Source organism: Porites lutea, chromosome 1 (genome assembly GCF_958299795.1).
Source record: "Porites lutea chromosome 1, jaPorLute2.1, whole genome shotgun sequence".
Lineage (NCBI taxonomy): Eukaryota > Metazoa > Cnidaria > Anthozoa > Scleractinia > Poritidae > Porites > Porites lutea.
In genome coordinates, this window is record NC_133201.1 from 12,821,355 (window position 1) to 12,844,000 (window position 22,646).

The window sequence follows — 22,646 nt, forward strand, 5'->3', positions numbered from 1 at the left end:
AAGCCTGCGATACTAGACGAAAAGGCTACCTGATTATGATAAGTCATCTAAAACGATGTAATTTTGTCTCGGCCTTGGAGATATTTGGCACAAATGCCTTTACAGAGGTTAATCCTCTATGCCATGATTTATGTGCTGTTGAGAGTATAACAAGGTCAATTAACCATATAACAGCGATTATTCCTCTTCTGAGCCGGAAACTTTTTGTAGAGTCCTTAAAATCCCATAACATTCACGGGAAAAATTCCAGAATATTTGCAAACAATAGAACATTGACGAGAAATTTTTTTTCTGCCACGGGAATTTCCTCCAGGGTAAGACTGGATTTGATTGCAAAGGGGCCGCAAATTAAGCGTTCTTACTTTGTCTCTCAACAACCCTTCAAGATAATCAGTACAATTATCGAAACGCTCCTTTGTAAATGACATTCAGCCAAATTACAACGTTCCCATTGGCTATCCCATGACTCGATTCCAGGTTTTAATAAGCGCGATATCATCAGGTCGGCCGGTGTATAAATCTTTGTATTCCCCTATCAGAAGGTCATTTGTATCCATTTGTGAAGTAATTTATCTCGTAGGTGTTAACGTTACAGAAGACCAGTGATCCTGTTTGCCCTACCCTATTGTAGTTATAAACGGATCGCTGTCAGTGCAAGGCCAGACAAAAAAAATTACTGAATATTTCAAGAATCTTTAACCCAAGGTAAGTCTTCCCAATTTTTCAATTTTCGAGCTCCGCTTGAGGTGCACGAGTTTGATTAGAACGTGCGTGTTGCGCAAACATCCAAGCGAAGCTAAACCTTGTGTTCCACACCTGTTGGTAGGTAACGGAGGTTTGCGACGAAAGAAAGAAATGCGATTCGCCGCCATCCTGTACGTGTTTTTTGTGGTGTTGGATTTAACCAAGATGGCCTCGTCGGGCAAGAGGCTATCACTCGCTCGCCGACGAAATGCTTTTTCTGTGGTAAGAAACGTTTTCAGTCATATTTACGTTTTTCAAATCACCCAACAAAAACAAAACATTAAGGCACAAAACCTTGCTCTAGTAATTTGTTGATGAAGATGTAATACACACAAACTACATTATCTTCACCCTGGCTATTTGCCCCAAGCGTCGTATCTAACCTCTGCGTCTGTGTGATATAAACCAGTCACAGACTTCCTTTTTAGTCCAAGTAAGGATATTATCAACAAAGTCAACAAACAAGTTATTGAGTGTTTACTCATTCAACAAAAATTAACAATGAAATGCGGAAACCACTTGTACTTTAAAAAGTAGATTTAAATTATAGTTAACATCGCGGGTTTTATGCGTAACTATGCCACGATCTCTTGTGTGTGCAAAAAGGTGTCAGAGAAAAAAATTGTTTCCGGGAACATGATTTCCTGTATGGTTTTCCTTTTTAGATTTACACGAAATTCACAGACTCGAGAGTGCTAAGACTGTTGTGAAAAACATCCATGCACAGTTTGGCATGATGACAAACACAAAAATGTTGGCAAATCATACATTTCTGACTCCTCCCAACCAATTACTAAGCTAACCACCATCTTTAAGGTAACTGTTATCGCTAATTTGTTGGGCGGTACTTAAAAGAACCGATGGGGCCCCACGACGATGTAACAAGTACACGTTGGCCACGCTTCCAGTATTTAGTCATCTTATTTTGCGGCTTCCTTAGGAAAAATAATTGAGTTTTCGACGAAAGTGGCACGTGTGTCGTTTTTTAGGATAAAAAATTTAGAAGGTGTCGCACAGATGTGCACCAGCACATTAGTTGCTCTTTCAACGCCCCTGGTTTCAGCCTTTTCCAGATCTTTTGGCCCATCTTTACTCGATAAGTCGATAGCTGTATTATCACGACCTTCACCCGAAAGGGAAATTTAATACTATATTTCCCATTTTTAAAGACCTCCCATAACTTTGGAAAGAAAATAAATTACGCTGCGGGTCGAGTTTTCGGTCAATTTTTATTCGCGCTCCCTTCACAACATGGCTGTGCAACAGTGTCTGGGGATTTTTCACTCTGTTGTATTAATTGCAGTCTTGACAGTGTTTCTCTTTCAAATTACCAAAGTTTCCCCCACCGAGAGTCCACAGGAAATCGATAGAAAACAGAGAAGCCAAAGCTCCTTCAAAGATTCTACCGACCAACCTTCATCTAGCCTCGAGAATTCCAAAGTAAGCCTTTTTTTTGTTTTCTATTTCATGAAGGAAGTTTGGTCAAGATCTATTATTTTGCCGAAGTATTAACTGATGGTGAACGTGCAGAACGCGTGGTGTCAGTCATGCTCTACACGAGTCTTGTTCCACCTTGTTCCCACGCCCAGGTGAACTTAGCGTATCCAATCCGTTGCGTCTACTAAACGTAAACTTTGTCGAAAGGAAAGCTATTGCGTCGCGGAAATTTTGTCAACGGGGTTTGAGATGTTTTCACGTAGAGCCAGTCTTCTATTTTTGGCTTGCAACAACTTTGCTTCCTATTCTGAAAAAGCCGCGCGAAGATAAGAAAACTAATTGATATGTTTTTCTTTTCCCAAAAAATTCTGTATCATGGGCAGTTAAGTTTTAAAGTTATGTTTAGGTATTTTTGTATAGATTTCACTGTAATTGTCAGTCTGTTCAGTTCACGTTACCAGATACAGTATGATGTTGAACACAAGCACTTCGGAAGTTAGATGATCCTTTAATGCCGCTGCATTCGTAATGCATAGGATATTTTGAAATTAACGTGAAGCGGTTCTTTTAATCAACAGCGGCAGAAAAAAAGGACGGTATTTGCCTCCGATAACCTTTGATGGACAATGTAAATATCTACGTTCGTCTTGCAAAAGTCGTTTAAAAAATAAATTGTACATGTATTTATAGAGAAACTGAAAAGCCGATCTTTTTCAGAAAGTATTCTAAATAAAATAGTTACTGGCAATAATTATGGTTGGTACGGTATGCAAACTCAATAAATAACCACTCATTTCGTGAGGCTTTCTGCTGATCTATTTGCAAGCTAATGCTTATGCTACAGTATTTTCTAGCCTCTAGACTTGAAGGTATTTGATCAGACGCTTCGCATGCAAGAAGGAATTTCTTGCCCACTGGTATATGTCGGTTTTTCACACTAGACAAGTGCAGTTAAAACCAGTCATGGCCCTCCTTTTCTTTTCATTAAAGTCTAAATATATCTAAACTGGGCTAACTGAAATAACAAAGGCCAGCCTTAGTGTCTTACAACGTGGACTAAAAATGACAATTTAGGGTAAAAAAGCAACTTTAATTATATACTGATAAAAAAAAACTTACAATAATAAGGACATTCAAATAAATGTTCTTCTACACTGTCAGGAGGTATAAAAGGTTGTTTTCCGACCTTCACTTGTGTCTGCTCATCGATGGATGGCGCGTGTTTAATTGCTACAAACTGTTAACTGTGACTCTGTGAAAATTATCAACACAGTGTCGGGGGGACACTATCAAGCCTGTACGAACTCGATTCCTTTCTTTTCTGGCAAAGACTTAAGAGCATTTTGATACCATCTATATTTCTTACAACTGTTTTACGAACATTTCTGCTGGTGTTATGGAAGATACTTTAGAAAAGGTGTTAGCTTTAAGGGAGCGTCTGCTGAGATCTGTTGCTTAAAATAGCTCTCAACATTCCACCGAACACACATAAGGAGGTAATTACACACGATCAACTCCCAACATGATACAAAACCTGCCATTGTCAAAAAAGAGACATTTTAGTACGAGTGCTTGCCTTAGCGCTGGGGGTAGGGTGGGTTTACTCGAATAAAAGATGCTAGGAATGTGACGCTGGATTCCTGATTGTTCATTTTATAAGTGATGAACTGTTTTTATTATCCTCCAAACTGCAGGGAGCTGATAATGGCTCGAATGCTTTAAACCCTGCGGAAAGTTGGAACATCTTCAGAAAGCAAGGCGGCAAAGGAAAGAAGGGAAAGCATAATAAACACAACAGAGAATCATCCAAGGTAAAATAAAAAACCCTCTCCAAACAGAAAATTATTTCTTATTTTCTCATGAATTTATTTTTATTTTCTGGTGGAAGAAGATACGCTATTTAATAGTTCAAGCCAATGGTTCCGGGTTAATCAACAGTTTTCTCGATAGGAGAACGTTAACAGAAGTTACTGATATGGTGTCGTTGACACAGGAATGTGAAGCCTTTTTCAGATTGACAAAATAACCGACTTGGGGTCTTTCTTATAAGATTTATCTTTTTTCAGCTGGATTTAGGAAAATATTTAATTTAATATTTAGTTTTCCAAAATGACAAGATCTTACCTCTTTATCCATTTACGTTTAAAATAACTTGCAGAATCAGTGTGAACCTAGTCCCGGTCCCCCTGGCCCTCCCGGTCCACCTGGACCTGCTGGTCCACCTGGAGCCCAGATCACCGAGGCCACCATGATGGCGGAATTCAGGAGCATGGTGCAGGGTGAGCGCTGGTTTTATCACGCTGTTTATTTCTTGTTAAGATGGCTTATTTTATGGGTTCAGTGTTACTGTTTAAGGAAACTACTCACTTCTGATTAACAACACATCCAGCTGCATAATGCCTTCACACAGTCTTGAAATCTATGCGTAAACGTTTTTATCTTCCCTGCCTTTTGACACGAGGAAGAATAACTTGCAAAAAAAATTCTGTATAAACTAAAATCGTGGGCAGGGGGGGCGGGGTATGCTAAAATAAAAAATGTTCCTGGTGCTGGATGACAGTTTCTCACCTTTGTCCAAAACAACTAAAGTAATTTCCCCTCTGAAAATATAAAGGTTATACCCACAACTACATCCCCGAGAGCTCGCGACTTTCTCAACGCAAATTTACTAACCACGATAAAAGAAAGTGGACGCTGTAAGATGGGGGGTGGGGTGGGGGTGCAAAGATAGAGAAAGAGAGAGAGGCAGAACAGTCAGAGAATATTCAGGCATTGAAACATGAAGAATGACGACTTTTTGTAATCCGGCTCTTTTGTTTTCATACAGAAAGTGCAAATCGTCGATCAAGACGTATTGCAGACCAGGTATGAAGAACCATTTTTCTTTTCCTGCACCCTGAGTCACAGACGCTTTTCAGTGACTTCTTGCTCCCATGACCTTGCACAGCGTACAAATTATCTGTTAAGCGGGCTATGATCACTCAACGAGACAATATTAATTACTTCATAGAGTGGAACTCTACAACCCTGGTCAAAACGTCTTGGGACACTTGAGGAAATTAGGCACAAAGACGCACGTTGCGAGATTAACTCATATTCTACCTCTTAAAAAAGCTTGGGGATGTTGTTATAAGGGGCTGTTTCTGCTGTCCCCCTCTCCCCCAACTACGGCAGTGTTGATTGTATTGAATTAAAACTTGAATGCATAACGTCAACACTACTCCGGCGGGGAAGGGGGGAAGGAAGATGCATCAATTTGACGAACTATTGCATTAGTGTCTCAAGAGATTTGACCAGGGTTGTAGGTAGCGAACGTTTTCTATGTTCCACAGGTATTACTCCTTTAACTTGTAATAACTTGTAGTTGTAATTTGAGCCCTCCCCCCCGTGCGTTCAATTGTAACTCAACATTGCTTATAAATTAAAAACGAGTATATGGCTTTCAAGATTTTTAAAGTAGAAAGTGTATTTTCCAACAGAACATCAGTCTTATGGCAGCAGGAATACCTGATCTCCTCTCAGCGCATCATGTTGAACTTCGACATGACGTCACGATTGCGAAGAAATCCCACCAGGAACTGAAAAACTACAAACTGCCTGTACGTGGAAATTGTTTGTTCGCTGATTTCCGGATCAAATTCTGCTCGTGTAAAAGAAAGCAGGCTTTAATATAGCAAGCTTTGCAGCTCCTACTCTTTGCGTTCTTGTTTGACTGAGTTACTTTAAGTCCCGAGATCTAAGCTAAAGTCTTATGATGATCGAAGATTTTCTATTGTAGGACCTAAATTATGGAACAGCATACTCACATCTTTAAGGAATAACGATTCCTTGAATTCTTTCAAAAAACACTTAAAGACATATTTATTTCACCAAGCTTTTTCTTAATTTATAAATAGATTTTTATTCATTTTTCATACTAATATATGTAGTTGTTAGATTTTTTTAGAGTTTTAATATATTTTTTGTGATATTGTGAAGCGCCTAGGACAGTTGATGATATAGACGCTATAAAAATAAAGTTTATTAGTATTATTATTATTGTTATTGTTATTATTGTTTTACTACTTTCAGTTGACCTAACAGTCCGTTTCAGTTGAACGAGGACACCGTGTTATTGCGAAAAACAAATGTTGCCAACAGAAATTTCTGATAGTGTTAGGAGAATAATTAAAAAACTAGATATCTTTGAGCGTGGATAAGACGCCGGAAATTTTATGGAGAAACAACTGTTGACTAGCTGGTGGTCAGAGAGGTCCCTGTTTTAGCCGACTCTGCACCCCCACCACTCAATTAAGCTTCCTTAGCTTTTAGTTAATCTAACGTGCTCATTGACCACCCCGTCTTTTTGTTGGATTCTTTGTTTTTACGCAGGGCGACCATTCTGGGACGTTTGTACGCGGAAATGATTTTAATGTGCGCTCCGGACGATATATCGTCCGGTACAGCGGTGTGTACCAACTCACAGCCAACCTACTATTATCACGTGACAGGGAAGCAAATCTGCGGCCACGTGATCACGTGAAAGTCAGCATCTGCATCAGTTCACTGTGTGAATTGAACACGTGAGTGAGCATTCTGATTCATCATTTTTGAAATTCACTATGATGTGCACAAATGGGAATCGGGGGTTTTGATACGATTATCTAAAACTGGATATTGTCGTATCAAACGTCCTTTGGACTTAAAATTGATTTAGTTGAACATTCCTCAGTCTGTGTTCACAAAATTACTGCCCCAGCCCCGTAGAAGTTTAATTTCACTCGTGCCATGGGAGTACCTATAGTACTTGAATATTCAGTGAAAAAATTGGCACCTTCTTTTAAACAGGAATTAAGGTATTTCCATCAATTGTTTCAGAGCTCTGACAACAATAACAGGAATGGAAAGCAACAGTCTCCGGTTCACAGTAACAGTCAGTGGCATGTTGATGCTAAAGGTAAAAAAAGACATATGGCCCTTGAATGGCTACACTTAGGATGTATATCTTGTAGTTAATTTTTTATTTCAGTTAAAACAAGTTTTGTAGTCATCTGCGCTTTTCTTGATATAAAGTAAGGGGCCAAAGTAAGGTATAATTGCTTCCTAGGCAGTACCTAGAATTCAGTATTTTTTCTTGTGAATTGAACTTTCCGTCAGTAGTTCAGCACGATGTTTTTCGTGGATTTTCAGCGTGAATTTGGGCCTTTGTAGTCTCCTACGAAGCTGTTTGGGGGGCAGCAAGGGAAACTAGGCCCTTTGTGTTAATTTCAAAATCAACATAACTTGCAACAGAAACCGAGCCCGAGGTTTCGGTTTTAAAAACTAGCAACGTCAATCACATGACTGTCCGTATTCATTAGTTTGTCCATGCGCTAAAGAGAAAACATTCGTGTTTCTCTGCGGCCCTTTTTTTAGTCTTTCTTTCCAGTAACATGAAAATCGATGAACAGAAGATCATGTCGTCTTGGAAAGTAAAAATTGGTTCTGAAAAATATAATTTTACCCTTAATATGTATTGAGACTATTTTATTTTCTACTAGGCTGGACAATATGTATCGCTGTACATCGAGAATAATACCAACAAGCCTATAAACATCCTGGAGAAGACCTCATTTTCTGGACTTATGATTGGTCGCTAATAGGAGATTATACTACAGAGAACATCATACACTGCGAACTGAACTATAAACTATTCTTATTCTTAAGAAAAGTGCTCTAAGAAAAAAACAAACAACCTACTCTTCTTTATTTTCACTAATACTGAGATTATGTCTAGACTATAAACAATAGAAGGATGCAAATCAATTTATTTCCTTCGGGTTTTTATCAGGTATTGGTCTTGCAAGTCATTCATTTAACGCTACTGATCGTCGTTTTTGGAGCTAGAAGATGTATATAAACCAGCTCCTGGGATTGCAAATCTCGTAGAAACTGCATTAGATCTGTGCGTGGAAAAAACTGTTCTTCAATGAGTCATTTAAATCAGAATGCATTACTAACTGTATGTACTGGCGCCCGGACAGGCGCGGCGCGAGTGGAAGCTTGCAGTATGAGCGACAAAGTAGCCAAGGCAACTGCGTTTTCATATATTTTGAACAGTTTTGATTGTTTTTCGTCTCCCTATTTTGTGTTTATCATTTTCCATTTATTTCAAAGTAAAATAGAACCGAGAGAAGCATTTCTGGTTCTTAAGTGGGCTACATCAAATGTTATTACTGTTTTAGGTCAATTCTGAGAAGAAGTCATTACTTGGTGTCTTGTTCAAGTACAAAAGGTTGTAGAGTTATGATGCGAAGATCAAACCAAGATCCATTAGGGCTCTCGATCAAACAATTATCATCAGGGAGAACCAGCCATATTATTTGGGGTGGGGGTTGCTAAATATAGCCTTACACAAAACTGGACCATTTTTGGAATTCAATAGATGAAAAAAGAGTTTTAGCTAACAAATATCGTGACATACCCCCTTCAAAAATTAAAATATTTTCACTCCTAATTAACGTAGCTGTCGTTTAGACTAGCCTGCGTGGCAGGCCCAAAATCTCCCTTTCCCTTCCCTTTCAAACGCCTGCCACGCAGGCTATCGTTAGACGTATGGTCTTTTAAAAGTGCGATTTTGTGATGGAAAAACGGATGCTAAGTGAAGGAAAATCGTGCATAAGAAATTTCTAGTTACCTTCTGACCTTCTCAGTTTCAAGACCCAGAGCAGATCGTAGCGTTAAGTTACAGAGAGTTTGCCGATACTGGACAAGTAAACCGGTAAGACGCCAGGCACCGGTTGTTCGAACGTTGGATAGCGCTATCCACCGGATAAATCACTATCCAACGGATAAGTACTTGGGAAATTAATTGCACTATCCACTGGATAGAGATTTATCTACCGGATAACGCTAACCACCTTTTGAGGTTTCTCAAGGTCTCTTCACATGAGCCCTGTTTCCGAGATCTCGCCTTACCTCTAAATCCTTTGTAAAATCAGTTCGATGCGTTGTTCGAATGAGAGGGTGGGCTGGCTCGGTTCCCGAGATCTCGGTTTTTCCAACCGGGATCTCAGTAAGCGGGCTGGAAATTTTGCCATATGAACACTTCAGCCCGGTTACCCGGATGAAAGTGGGATGAATTCTGGCGGCCCAGATGGCGTAGTCTTGCATTGCCTGCTGAGTTTTCCACATCATAAGCCAAGCATCCCATTTAACTGCAGCGATACAGCTTTAGGGGTTGCCAAAGCTATGGTAGGCGCGAAATTTATAATTTTTGTGTTTTGTCATGTTTGCTTTGTTCCTTTTCCTTGTTCGAATTTCGTGCCAGAACTGGTCCTCGGATCCCTTCCGATCCCCCGGATCTTTGGCCTTTTTTTATCTCGGCAACCGGGCTGAAATTTCTCATATGAACCCAAAGTGAAATTGGTCCCGGTAAACGAACCGGCCCGTTCAACCGGGCTCATTTGAAGAGGCCCTCAGTCTTAGCCAAAAGTTTCTAAGCAGACGTTTAATTAGTTAAGAATTTCAGTTGTTTATCTCTCAATTAGAGTGAGAACTATAGGTGAATAGCACTTTGATTTTGGTTTTAACGGTGCCTATCCTTTTGTGAGCTCTGACATTCCATATGAGTCGTGATTATGTAAATAATATTTGGAAAAAATAAGACATGCAGTTTCTCTCTCGAAAGGTTGTATTCTCTCTTGTCAATAGCCGTTATGGGCTGCTGCTCTTTTTTCTTTTTTCTTTTTCAGTCGGGATTAGTTTCCCGTTCGGGCTGTTTCTCAACTAGCCTGCGAAAACATCCGTTTCTCCTCGCTCTTCGCCGCTGGGAACGTTTCGCACGGGAGAACGTCACTTTATTCCGCGCGAAACGTTTCTCAGCCTGCTCCGCAGAAGTGCGTTCTCAACAATCATTGTCTAAATTCTTGCATAATGAGCAAATGGTAGCAGTGCACAAAAGTAATCCTCCGAGGACATGCGTTTACGAACAGTATGGCTTCACCACCTTTCTCTGTTATGAAATGAAACTATGCTTCTTGGTGACGTTGACACGGTCGGTCAAAAGAGATTTTTGAAAAAAATATGCACGAAGTAATGAGTTCGTCTCCAGGAAAGTTGAAGCCGTTTCGACCGCTTTGAAATGCATCAGAGGAAGGAGCTTGTGGCGGTGTAGGCTTTAGAACCCCTTTCACATACAATAGCGTGAGACAATTCTTAATACAATGTACACGTCGGATAACCGTAAATAAAATAGGTCGTTCAAAGTTCACTTTTGTTGCTTGAAGTAACAAAAATGAACTTTGAAAAACTGTTAGCCTATTAACCAGTTTTCAAAAACCGCATTTACAGTCCGTTTCAATTTTCTGCTGTCTTGGCCTTCTGTGCCTCTTATTGCATGTGCTGTGTTATTCATTTATACCTTCTTTTAACCGGTTTTGAGCCGTTTTTTTTTTGTTTTTTTTCCTATTTCAATTTTGTAGCAGTTCCTATTGTTTGAATTTTGATAAATTTCGTGACACAGTTCCTTTAAAAGCGGAAATTTCAATCGTCAGACTGCAAAAATAACTTCTGAGTCTGAGCATGTGGGGATACGACAACCCTTTCTGTTAAGAAGTTTTTACCCTACTCTTTAGGGATACCGCAGGGATCTATCTTCGGTCCACTTTAATTTCTCCTATTTGTGGATGATATGCCTTGACATTTGAACAACTCCACCACTGATATATATGCTGACTATACCACCCTGTCCTTAAATGCAAACTGGAATAATATCACTTCTTTAACTAGGGCTCTTTCTAATGACTCGGAGAATATCGAGAAATGGTCAACTGAAAACAAAATGAACATCAATACAGAGAAGACAAAAGCATTACCTGCTACGGGTACAAGGTTACAACATAAGCTTTGTGCGGAAATAGCAAGCTTACAACTACACCTTAACGCCACAAATATCGACTAAATATCGCATCAAAAGTTTATACTTTGTTTAATTATTGACAAAGATCTTAGCTTCGAAGCACACACTGTAGATGAATAACCTTATTGCTACTTAATTTCGCGTTTTTCGCGATTGTAAAAAAATCGCGACATTAAAGACCTGCGACACCTGACCTGCGAAAATTAATTATTTGAGAAATTTAAGAGAGAGTCTCTCTAAAACCGGTCCACTGCGTTTCGGGTAGGAAAATCAGTTTCCTTTAAATTTTGCCCAGGAATATATCTTGATAGTAAAGTAACTGAGTGAAACCGCATTAGTTTTTGGAAATATTTCAAAATAAAATTTTTTCGGGAGGAAAATCACTTCAGCGCCCGGCGGCCAATTTTTTGCAGTGACAAAGAGTAAAAATAGCGCATATTTCCGAGTTTACCACTACAAAGTTTTTCACTTTCAACGATTTTTTTCACTTCCCAGGATTAAATTGGTCCTTAAAAGATGTAAAGTACACAATTATTGTCCCTCAAAAGCAACTCATATTTAATAAACATTTTTTATTTACACCCACTTTACGGTAGGGGGAAAAAGGCTCGAAAATGCATATTTTAATGCTAGTACTGTGCAAAATCCCCACATCTTCTAAACAAAATATATTTTCAGACCAACAAAGGGAATGAACAAAAACATAGAAACATAAAAATATGTTGTGATTTTAAAGTAAAAAAAACTTTCAAATACTTGATACATTTAATGAATTGTTGTTAATGTTAGAGAGGCTTTCAATTAAAATCCCCGGGGGGTTAAAATCGTCCATCGTGTATTGTAAACAGTCATAACTGATTACAGAAAATAGGTATATTTCTTCGATAAGTGATTTATGAGCTCAGCCGATCGAAGAAATATACCTATTTTCTGTAATCTGTCCGCTGATCTAAAGAAAGTTGAAAATGTTAAATCCTTTAAAAAGAAATTGTATAACAATTTTTAAAATTACTAAGCAAAAAGAGGCAGGAAATTTTGAATATCTTTTAAATAGTTATGTAGCCTTTTCTATTAAGTCGGTAAAATTTTTATTTTACTTTTACTTGTTTTAAATAGTTACAGGAGCCCATCACCCTGATAGTTAATAGTTTTTTTAGGTACTAGTTAAAATTTTTATAATGAGACTCTATATAGTTTGCAAATACTATTTTTGCTTGGTTTTAAATTGTGTCTACTACAGCTGTCACGTATGTAAATTTTTCATCTTTTTATAATGACATTGTAATTTTTTATATAATTATATATATGTATTTTATTGAATTTATGTTAACAGAGGGCCACAAGCTAAGAGCAAAGTTTATCAGTTCAGATCATAACTGTCAAATGTTACCTTCTGTAAATAAAAGCGTCACAGGCTTCACTTCCGCACGGGCATCATTGTTTTCTATTAATTGTCTTATTCGAAACTTCAAGGTTAGAAACTGAAATTAGGGTTAGAATCATTTCCCTAAAAGTGGAGATCACTGTTCTGGAAATGTCACTACTCATTTTAAACCTTGAATATGATAATATTCAGCAAGTCTGTAAGTTGCATGCTAGGCCCAAAAACTCTTTTTCCGTCTGTCTCCTGCCCCTTTGGGTGCCTACCACCCAGGCTAGTAAGTCTTCCCGACACGGACTAGAACAGTTTACAGAACTGAAATCCGACAACTCAAACATTCCTATTGTTTGTTACGATGATCTCAAAGGCTTGTCTAGCATAGGAACTACCAGTTTGAATAAACCTAGGCCGAGTCAAATCCAGTTGATACGGGCACTGAGGGGTCAGTATTAATGGGATGTCCGTATAAAGCGGGTTGAATTTAGAGAAAAAGTCAAGGTTTTCTTTTCCCAGGGACAAAGCAAACTGTCCGTAAAAACGAGGTGTCCATATCAAGCGAGTGTCCGTAAAGTAAAGCGTGTTGGACTGTATCTAGGACTGGAGCCGGATGTCATAAGCGGGATGAATATGGTTGTTCGGGTGAGTATAGTCGTGAATAAGAGAACGTTTTCAGACATTGGACTACACTCGAGTTAAAGTTTAAAGCCGGTTTATGTGTTAAGTTGTATTTTGAGACTACAGTTGTGAAGAAATTGCAGTTCATGTAAATCAGTGCAAAAATGTGGTATGATTTAAAAAAACAACAACAACAATATTTTTACCTGTACTCAGTACTAATCTATCACTCTACTGCATTGACACCAGTTCTATTTCACTGTTAATAGCTACTAAAAATAGTGAATTTTATAAATGGAATGAATCAACCAGCTATAGAGGCCAAGTAAATTTCAAAGAATTTATATGATTTGGCAATTTGCACATATTTTTAAATCTTAACAAAAACTCTTTCAGGTGATCAAATTTCAGATCTTTAACTAGCCTGCGTAGCAGGCGCTAGGAAATAAATGGGCGCAAGAAAAAACGCGCGCGATCTTTAACATCAGATTTCGTTTGTTAAAATCAATCTTCAAAACACTGCACTTTCCTTACCTCTCCAGGCGGCTTTTCTTATTAAAGACTGTTATACCGAGGTATTAAGATAATACTGATCACGCGTTCTATATCCATATAAACAAGAGATTGGTTTTCCCTACCATCAGAGCACCGACATAAAAAAGTCCCAATATTGAGAGAGTATCAGTATATTCCTCTCCTAGGAGAATTAGTGATCTCCTTATTTTATAAATTACTCTCATTTATTCAACAGTCAGAAACCCCGCTTATGTGGCCCAGCAAAATTTAGCCGTATGACGTGGTGGCCGTGTAAAATGGTGGGGAAGGGGGTGGGGGGGGGGGGGAGGGTAAAATTTCTTAGTTTTACTTCTGGTTTCTTTAAAGTCAAGTTATTTGTGAAAATGACAACTGCACTTCGAGACAGATGTGGCAATTTTAGAAATGAACGACAAGACATTTTATAGCCACATTTAGTTCATAAAAAAAGAATGTTGTTCTCGGCTGACGTATTACAAGTAACGAGGTGAAAAATATAGAAATATACACGTTGGGTAAATTTTCGAAATAGTTTTTACGAAGACGCGACAAATATAGAGTTGATGGCAACCTATTTTATTTATTCTTTATCAAGCAAGTCCAGTTAACGTTACAAAGTTGTACTCATTTCAAACACAAGAGCTATTCAGTATCGAGGTAACATTCAAATATCGCTGACCCGTCATATCCAGTGATTGTTAGATTAAATATATTCTATTTTTTCTTATAAACAGTGCAGTAACGTATTTAGAAACCGAAAGGCATATCATTTTAGTCAAATGACAGGGGAGTGTGAGAACGTAAGGGAATTCGAAGTAGTATAAATTTAACAAGTTGATGTTCAAAAATAACAGGACAAAACAAGCTCTTTGACCTGGGATGTGTAGTTTTTCTTGAGAGACAATTGCAAATTTCTGATAATTATGGCTGCTAAAAAGGAAGATGAAGGCGAAAGAATAAGCCTAGTGCCAGAGATAGAAAATTCCGAATTCAAAATTACAGACGACCGAGAGAAATCAAAACCGGAAGAAAAGCAAGAGAAATCAAAGATCTTAAATTCATTGAAGCAATGGATGTTTACGGGTGAAAAAAAGACCACATTTAGCGAGACTTTTGGCTTAATTCAAAGCAACTCCATAACACTTAGGAACCTTATTGTGGCGGTATCAACTTACGGCCTCGAACGACTTCTCAACGCCAAAGCATTTAACTGCCCGGAAGAGAATTACAAACAGTATGGCTACGCGTTCTTGTTCGCTCCAGTTGTTATTCTCTTCTGCTTGAATTTGTTGGTTATTGGCGAGATCTGGAAACTGTCGTCCAGAATGTGCATCAAACGCTATAGAAGGAGAGGAGATCGCGTCGCTCGAGTTTTGCCAAGTTTACTCAAGGCTTGTGTTGGGCCAGCTGTATGGCTGATTGTGGCATTTCTGGAAGAAGATTATTACCTCTGCGCCAAGCTGGGGTCCTTACCTTCAAGAGGCAACAGAACAAGCGAGCAGAAAGTTGTTGAATATAAGAGTCAATCACATGTCTTGGCTTGGGGTGTTCTCGTCGCGATTGTCATTCTGGGTACAGCAATGATAGTGTTGAAGAACTGCTATCTTAAAGACAATCTTCTTATGGAAAGTAAGTATAAAAATCGACAAAAATTTCGAAAATAAGAAGAGCACTAGACGCAGAGTTTCAGTGTGTGGCGGATAGTGCTAAAATTTAAACTAGCATTAACTAGGAAATTTGGTTTAGTAATTTGATAAGGTCAAGATCGTGTGGTCAATGAAAAATGATGTTTAAAAGCTGGCGTTTCGAGTTAATGCCCTTCGTAAGTGATTCTAGCTTTCGTTTTGAAATGACGAATGTCCTAAAACAGAGAACAACGCGGAAAATTGAAGAGAATATTTTTTTATAAGTGACGGGTTAACATACCGTAAACTTTCGCTTATAAGCCCTGGGCTTATACAACTTCGTAAATGGTTTTAGGAAGGCTTATAAATAAAGTGGGGGGGGGGGGGGAGGGGAGGGCCTTACAACCAGACGAAAAAGAGGGTTTCATAACAAGTTATGCGACAGTGCTGATCAAAATACTTTTTTACGTCGTAAAAAATCGATCTCATTTCAATACAAGCTAGTTAAGGGGGGGGGGGGGGCAGGGCTTATATTCGGAGGGCTTATAACCGGATGTACTTTTTTGTTCACAGGTAGATGGGCCTATAACTGGGGGGCTTATAAGTGGGGGGAGAGGGCTTGTTAGTGGGGGACTTATAGCTGGGGGGCTTATAATCGAAACTTTACAGTATTTGTGCGAGGTGAAGATTGGCATAATCCTTTTATAAAAAAGGATCGAAACCAAATAGTGACCATGTTGATGACTATGAATTTCATGATTAAGCAAACTACGTTTTCCTAGATAAAACTGAATGCTTTATTTTCTGGTTTCCAGATCTCTATGCCTATGAAAGACGAGAGGCCCTAAGCGCAATGAAAACATTCACAGAACATATGGGTGGTTCACTAAAGGATGCTAAACTAGACAACGACCCAAAGACGTCCGAGTACGGCAGCAAAGAGGAAAAGGTTATACTTTATGATGATGGCATTCCTGAAAAGATTGGAAAGAAAACAGTTGAGAAATTATTTGAAGGTGAGAGTGAAAGAGCTTGGAATGGCTACACCCTCAGATTAATCAGGAAATGAGAAAATAACTGAGCACTGGCAAGAGTGAAACAGTCTGACCAGCAGCCGATTACCCGGAGCCTCCATATGTTCTATAACCTTGAGTCAAACCTTTCCCGTTTTAATACATACTTTTAGAACTAAAAGTGTTTCCGCGGACGTCCACACAGACACAAAAGAAAGAAAATGGCAGCAGAGTGGGAACCTTTCTCTTTGTTCCCTCATCGGTTTCCTTTGAAAATTTGTTCCCGTGTTTCCTCCTTTTCTCCTAACAACACTTTATTAAAGGAGCTGAGTCATGAAATTTATCAAAATTCTAACAATAAGAGATACCAGCAAGTTGAGTAAAGCATAAAAATAAGAAGATATAAAAAAAAGGTATAAATATTACAGCGAATACAATGATAAACACTTGGCAGGTATATTTGTTGGACAGAAAGCTGTGATTTTGTCATTTACCAGTAATTTTTTCGCTAACGTTATAGGATAAAGCACTGTTTAGAAACATTTCTTGTTGTTGTACAAATTTGTAACGAGTGAAACAAAAGAATCTTCTGTGAAAAGGACCAATCCGCTTCTGCTTGGCACATTAACCCATTCGCCCCTGAACCGCCCGTAACCGCCCGTGCGGATCCAGGTCCTTTCTACCCATTGTGACGTCATCAATTTTAACGGTCAAGGACAACTTTCTTCACTAACTTGTGCAGAGTGAAGAGATCTTTCAAACCATACCAGAATGAGCACAATTCAGTCAAGGACACCGGAGAAACAAGCAAAAAACCACGTGACATTGACCTGAAAATCTCCATGAAAATCTTGTCCCATTACCCACCTACCTTTCCTTTCGCCTAATCCTAAGATCCTAAAAGCTTTCCTAAAAACTCTTCCCACCAAAATCAAGCCTACTAAATGCCCAGCAAGATGAAAAAAAAAATGAGGCAAGAAAAGCAAAAAAAGAAGGGAGGAGAGAAAGCGAAAAGTAAAAGTCAAGACTGCTGTGTCACTTTTAAACCCAAAAACTGTCGAAATTTTGCTTTCTGCGCATGCCCGAACTTCGCAAGCTGATATTTTGCATCTGGATCGGAAGACCGCGAAGTGTTCGACCTGTAAACCAGTTTGTGGTAAGTTTTAGCGCTTTATAGCACGACAGTGACTAGAAAACCACTCGACTAGCTTCAAAACGCGTTTTTCGGCAAAATCTCTAGGAGCGAATGGGTTAATAATAATAATAATAATAATAATAATAATAATAATAATAATAATAATAATAATATAAGCTTATATAGCGCTGTTTCTAGAAATTCAACAGCGCTTTACAATAGTACAGTTAAAATAATAAAAGCTACCATTCAAACTAATTAGTTAAAAACTGAAACTACCAAATAAAATAACGCCTAAAAGAAATGTCTTCAACTAAGATTTAAAAACAGTCAGTGAATTGCAAAATCTTAGATCTTCTGGAAGACTGTTCCACAGTTCAGGGGCAGCACAAGAAAAGGCCCTTTGCCCGTATGTTTTAAGTTTATATTTCGGTGTTACAAGGAGAGATTTGCCCGAGGAGGGCAATGTTCTCCAAGGATTGGAACAGTATTACTCGACCAACTACTCCAGCCAGTGTTGTCTGACATGTTATGATTTCGTTAAAGGTTATGAGGGTGGCGGCTGGTACTACACCAGGGCTTACGAAGATTTCAAGAACATGTATCCTCGTATTTCCACTGGAAGCCCATTCGACCCTTGGAGAATGGTCGAAGGGGATCACCATGATAAAAGGACCGACAGTGTGAGCTGCGGGGACGAGCTGAAGCCCTTACAGCCAACGGCGGTGACCAAACTGATCGGAAGACCTTTTAAGTCAGATGATGAAGCAGAATCTATGATGGTATAAACAATCAAAATCTGCTACTTCTAAATCAAATCTTTTTTATGAACTTTACTTCCATTAACTTTACAGAGAAAAAGTTCGGGAAATCAGTTTATGCCTAAGGGCTCCGTAACTTAAAGATGATTTCCTCCAAAGAGGTTCCATGCAATCACGAATAATTCATTCTGATGTCTGTCATCGGTGATAAAATAAACAGGAGCACGAAACGTCAATTTTCGGAAAATGATTTGAAATCTAGAATTTTCGGATCCGGAACATTTGTTGTAAAATTTCTTGCTTGCCTGCCTCTCTTAGGATTTTCAAACATATCAAAAATGGTATAGTTGCCCATTTTTAACGATTTTGTACCCTAAAAAGGTCACCTAGAATTTTCCGGAGCCTTTTTTCTGGCTGAAATTTTCGAAAAGGTAAGTTTTGATCTCTATAATGTTCCGATCACTAGACTTTCAGCTAGGAAATCCGAACAGATGAAAAATTTTTAGAAGATAAAAACATGCCTATATCTACCGTTTAAAAACTAAAATACGTTCATCAATTCTATGTTTAAGTGGTTTTGAACTATATTCTCGTTGGGTGCCCCCTGAAATAAATGCTAAAATGCACCTTCTCAATACTTGTGGAGTGGTCTCAGCTGAGATTACCCCCTGGGAAAAAGCGAAATAATTTCTTGAGTATTTTATTCCATCGTTTTTGTACACAGTTATATATTTAGTACAATCTTTAAGCAGAGACATCTATTTAAATAGCTAACAGCTGGTCATAAAGAGACCTGTAGAAACAGAAACCATCTAACGAATACAAAAAATTACAATCACTAAGATTACTAGCATATGTAAATTCGTTTAACCTAGCTAACTGAGGAACAAATTATTGATTAAACTTTTTTTATGGAGACAGTTAGAAGCTATAAAGGAAGTAAATTATAGAAGCAATAATAAAAAACATAACAAACATCAAACTGAGCTGAACTTGAAATAAGTTAGTGTCCAAGAAACTGTAATCTAGCAGCTACTAGTAAAGTGTTTCCTCATTGGTCGCATAAAACAATAACACGACAACACATCATCGTTTATTATTATTTCCCATTGTTTCACGGTTAGGGTACCGAACCAATTGGCTTTTAGGATTAGAAGAGCCCCAAGAAAACGCTAGGTCTCTTGCGTCCCAGTGTCATCATCACCTGGTACCTGGGGACGCTGAGTGGGAAAGACTTGTCAACATATCTCAGTTTAGACAGCAGTATTTCGTGGTTAGTATTGTATCAAAAGCTTTTCTCATATCTAGTATCGACAAGACCGCTGTCAGTTGCTTCTTATACATCGCGCTTAAGGTGGCTCGACTAAATTTTTTAGGAGCAATACCTTCCAAGTTTGAGCGCCATTAATAAGGAAACAAGACAAAAGACCACCACAACTATATCACTCAATGGTGAACTTTTTTTTTTGTGGGCAGTTTTATATTGACAGAACAGTTGTCATAGTAACGTAATGACGCCATTGCCTATGTTACTTGCTACAGTATTTCTCGAAACTAGAATTTTTTTTTGCCAAAATGATTCAAGGGTACTTGTTCCTCAAATAGCCGCCTCAATACTTGTTGCTAAAAAAAAAAGATCCAGTGGAACCTTAAATATCACGATGTCCGTAGTTGATTGCAGCTTTATGCGGTTTCCGTACAGGTTCAGAAGACAGGTGGTCCCTCGGGATAAGATAAGCCGTGAACTCATTCGAGTTCACGGCTTATCTTATCTAAGGTGTACGAAGGAGGCCACTCATTCGTGCACCGTATATAATACGGGAAATATTATAGGATGAGGCTGATTGTGATATTAAGAATTATGCAGATTGAGGAGGATAATACCTTCTGCTGCGCCTCCGTCTTGACTTACGTCAATGGCAGATAATTTTCAGTTTACAATCACCTGCGTCTGAGTGACTGACGTCAATGATTTAGCTGGCTATGAAGAATTAGCCAGGAGATTATAGCCAATCAAAAACGGAGAGATATTTTGAACGAATAATAATAGCACGTAATAGAACAACAGTCAAACCTGTATTAAGCGAAGCTCTATCTAGCTATCACCCATATCTATTACGCAGTCACCTACCGAAGTCTACCAAAGTCCCGAAAATCATTTCCCTCAGTTACTGTAAAACTGATCTGTATTAAACTACCCTGCTAGCAGGCTCACTCGTGCGAATTCGAGGAAAATTTTGGCGGCGGACGCCATTTAGCGACGAAAAATGAGCCTGAACGAGGGCAATTGATTGTTGAATTATCCCTTTTCCTCCTGGATGGCGGCTCTGCGGCCAAAATTTCCCCCGAATTCGCACAAGTGAGCCCGCTAGCAGGCTTGTATTAAGTGGTCACCTTTATTAAGCGTCGGGGTCCACTTTTCCGAGCTGCCAACGAATTATTTTTCATTGCCTTCACCTGTATTAGGCGGTCACTTCCACAACATGTACCATACCAGTGGAACAAATACAGTGTGTATGGCGTTAAGTGGTCTCTTACCTCTTACTTTGGCACAAGGAGAAGTAGAGGCACTTTGAGGTCGTTTTGTTGTGGGATAGATATTTCGCTCTTTCACCATCTTTATTTCTTTAACAACTCTTAGGTTTGTGAAACCAGTGTAGTGAGACGTCTGTAAATCATTCCTCAATGGTGATCCGCGCTTTATACAGTAGGTGTACTGTTCATGCTGTGCACTTTTAAATCAGACTCATGGTTATATAGCTTTTCACTGATTCGATTCTGGAAGCAGAAAAAGAACCCGCTAGTATCAAACATCTGCCAACATCGGTTTATATTCTTCCACTTATTCACTAAAAGCCTTCCATTTTCCTCCAGTGAGAAGCAACAATGGGAAGGTAAATAGCAAGTTAAAACAACAGCAAAGTCAAACTTGAGCTCGTAAAGGCTTTATTAAACATAAACCAGTATGGTAAAAGATTAAAGAAAATACAGTACTTGCGAGGACGAAACGAAAGGTAGCCCACAGCAAAGTAAATAATAGGAAATAGAGTGACTAGAATGGGCACGACTCAGGTAGCTACAGCGGCGGGTCTAATCCGCAAGTCGTAGGTCACAGGTCACAGGTCGCAGGCCACATGTCAAATATTACGAGATAACAATTTTTCAAGGTCCCTCACTGAGGACTCGCTAGCTGTACTTGGGCTATTGTAGCCCTGTCTTGGGTAATAGCTCGAAAACGCGTGGAGATCATTTACAGAAAGTTCAAAACAGAGGAGCACGCATTATTACAAAATCAGGCTTTTCTAGAAGAGCTAGGTTGACCAAAGCTTCATGATAGGAGGAAAATGCAATCGAATATCATGATATATATAAAGTTTATCATGCCGCTGTAACTGAGTGCTCAACTGAGCTTTTTCGGCTGAAGGGCATAATTGCAATCTCAGAGGTAGTAAGTTCGACATACAGTTGCCCAATGACAGTTAGGCCTTAGACTTGCAAGCCAAGTTAAAATGCTTTAAAATGCGGAAATTATCGAACTTCCATGCATACACAAATAAATTTCCTCCAGAATTTGTTAACATCAGAACATTCTGAATGTCTCTCACCCAGTGAATAAACACACAATTTATTACAATTAGCACAATAGTTTATGATGTAGATACAAATGCACGATGGCAAATAGCAAGCTAAAAATAACAGTCAACTCAATAACAAGTGTTTTAGTGATCTTTTTCTCCCATTTGATCCCTTGCTTTTTCGCCAGGTTTTCTTCGGTTCTGTTATGAAGGTTGTCCCAATATTGTCTGTCTTGAGCTCGCAAGAACTTGAAAATTTTTTCGAGTTGGTGAAAATTAACACCACGAATGTCACGACGACTGCGGTGTTGGAGAAGACGAACCGAAATTTCTCGTAGCCTACTTGCGAAGGAAATCGTGGATAATAAAACAGACACGGTCCAGACACCAGCAGAAACTAATAAACTTCTTTTTGCGTTGAGTTTCGATCTGTAAAATAGAGGATATGTAATAGCGACGTAACGATCTAACGCCAGGGCGGACAGGCTCAGAAGCGAAGCAGTGCAGGATATGAAAAATGAAACATGCATCGTTTTTCTGAGAGGCTGATTAGGGATTCCAAAACCCTCGTAAAAATGCCGACAGGAGCAGTTATGAGACCAACAACAAGATCTGATTCGCCTCTTTACCAGGGCAAACTATGACCTCAATTGTAATTCTGTTTGTTCGTTTCGTTGCTCCATTCACCTCCTCAGAAAAAGTAGTAAACTACAACAGGAAGGTTATCTGCTAAAAACGATTCTGCTGAGTTGATTGTATAGGGCGCTTTGAAACTAATTGTCTCCTCGCGACAAGATTTCATCGATTGTGTTCGTGATCCACAATGATCCACAGCTGATAACAGGTTGGGCTCGTGGAACGACATTACTGCGAAAATGAAAGAACATTGTCTCCCCCTCGAATCTTCACTTAAACGTTCGCGACCTTCCCAAAATACTTAACTTTTCA

At 38.9% G+C, this 22,646-nt stretch overlaps 2 protein-coding genes across 5 annotated transcripts; both read left to right on the forward strand.

Annotated features, from left to right (window-relative positions):
• The first annotated feature begins 538 nt into the window (after window positions 1-538).
• On the forward strand, window positions 539-8,535 carry LOC140935296 (adipolin-like). 4 transcript variants are annotated; one of them, XM_073384858.1, is made up of 9 exons: window positions 539-705; window positions 827-966; window positions 3,870-3,992; window positions 4,340-4,460; window positions 5,009-5,046; window positions 5,661-5,780; window positions 6,553-6,743; window positions 7,039-7,117; window positions 7,701-8,534. In XM_073384858.1, exons 2-9 carry the CDS (start codon window positions 856-858, stop codon window positions 7,797-7,799), a joined length of 882 nt encoding a protein of 293 aa, XP_073240959.1. In that variant the 5' UTR covers window positions 539-705; window positions 827-855; the 3' UTR covers window positions 7,800-8,534. The 4 variants fall into 4 exon arrangements, with proteins under 4 accessions (XP_073240959.1, XP_073240950.1, XP_073240967.1 ...); XM_073384849.1 differs by lacking the exon at window positions 539-705 and having other exon boundaries at window positions 721-966; XM_073384866.1 differs by lacking the exon at window positions 539-705 and having other exon boundaries at window positions 721-966; window positions 3,876-3,992.
• A 5,977-nt stretch (window positions 8,536-14,512) lies between these two features.
• Window positions 14,513-19,569, forward strand: LOC140950587 (uncharacterized). Its single transcript, XM_073399860.1, has 3 exons — window positions 14,513-15,218; window positions 16,030-16,254; window positions 17,909-19,569. Exons 1-3 carry the CDS (start codon window positions 14,513-14,515, stop codon window positions 18,148-18,150), a joined length of 1,173 nt encoding a protein of 390 aa, XP_073255961.1. The 3' UTR covers window positions 18,151-19,569.
• Window positions 19,570-22,646: the final 3,077 nt, after the last annotated feature.

Excerpts from the sequence above, each read along its gene's own strand:
- LOC140935296 (XM_073384846.1), top strand. The coding sequence starts at position 1,996 with ATGGCTGTGCAACAGTGTCTGGGGATTTTTCACTCTGTTGTATTAATT. Across the intron at positions 3,993-4,339 it reads ACAACAGAGAATCATCCAAG|AATCAGTGTGAACCTAGTCC; the intron begins GTAAAATAAAAA and ends AATAACTTGCAG. Across the intron at positions 5,047-5,660 it reads CAAGACGTATTGCAGACCAG|AACATCAGTCTTATGGCAGC; the intron begins GTATGAAGAACC and ends ATTTTCCAACAG.
- LOC140950587 (XM_073399860.1), top strand. The coding sequence starts at position 14,513 with ATGGCTGCTAAAAAGGAAGATGAAGGCGAAAGAATAAGCCTAGTGCCA. Across the intron at positions 15,219-16,029 it reads AGACAATCTTCTTATGGAAA|ATCTCTATGCCTATGAAAGA; the intron begins GTAAGTATAAAA and ends TCTGGTTTCCAG. Across the intron at positions 16,255-17,908 it reads GAGTGAAAGAGCTTGGAATG|GTTATGAGGGTGGCGGCTGG; the intron begins GCTACACCCTCA and ends ATTTCGTTAAAG.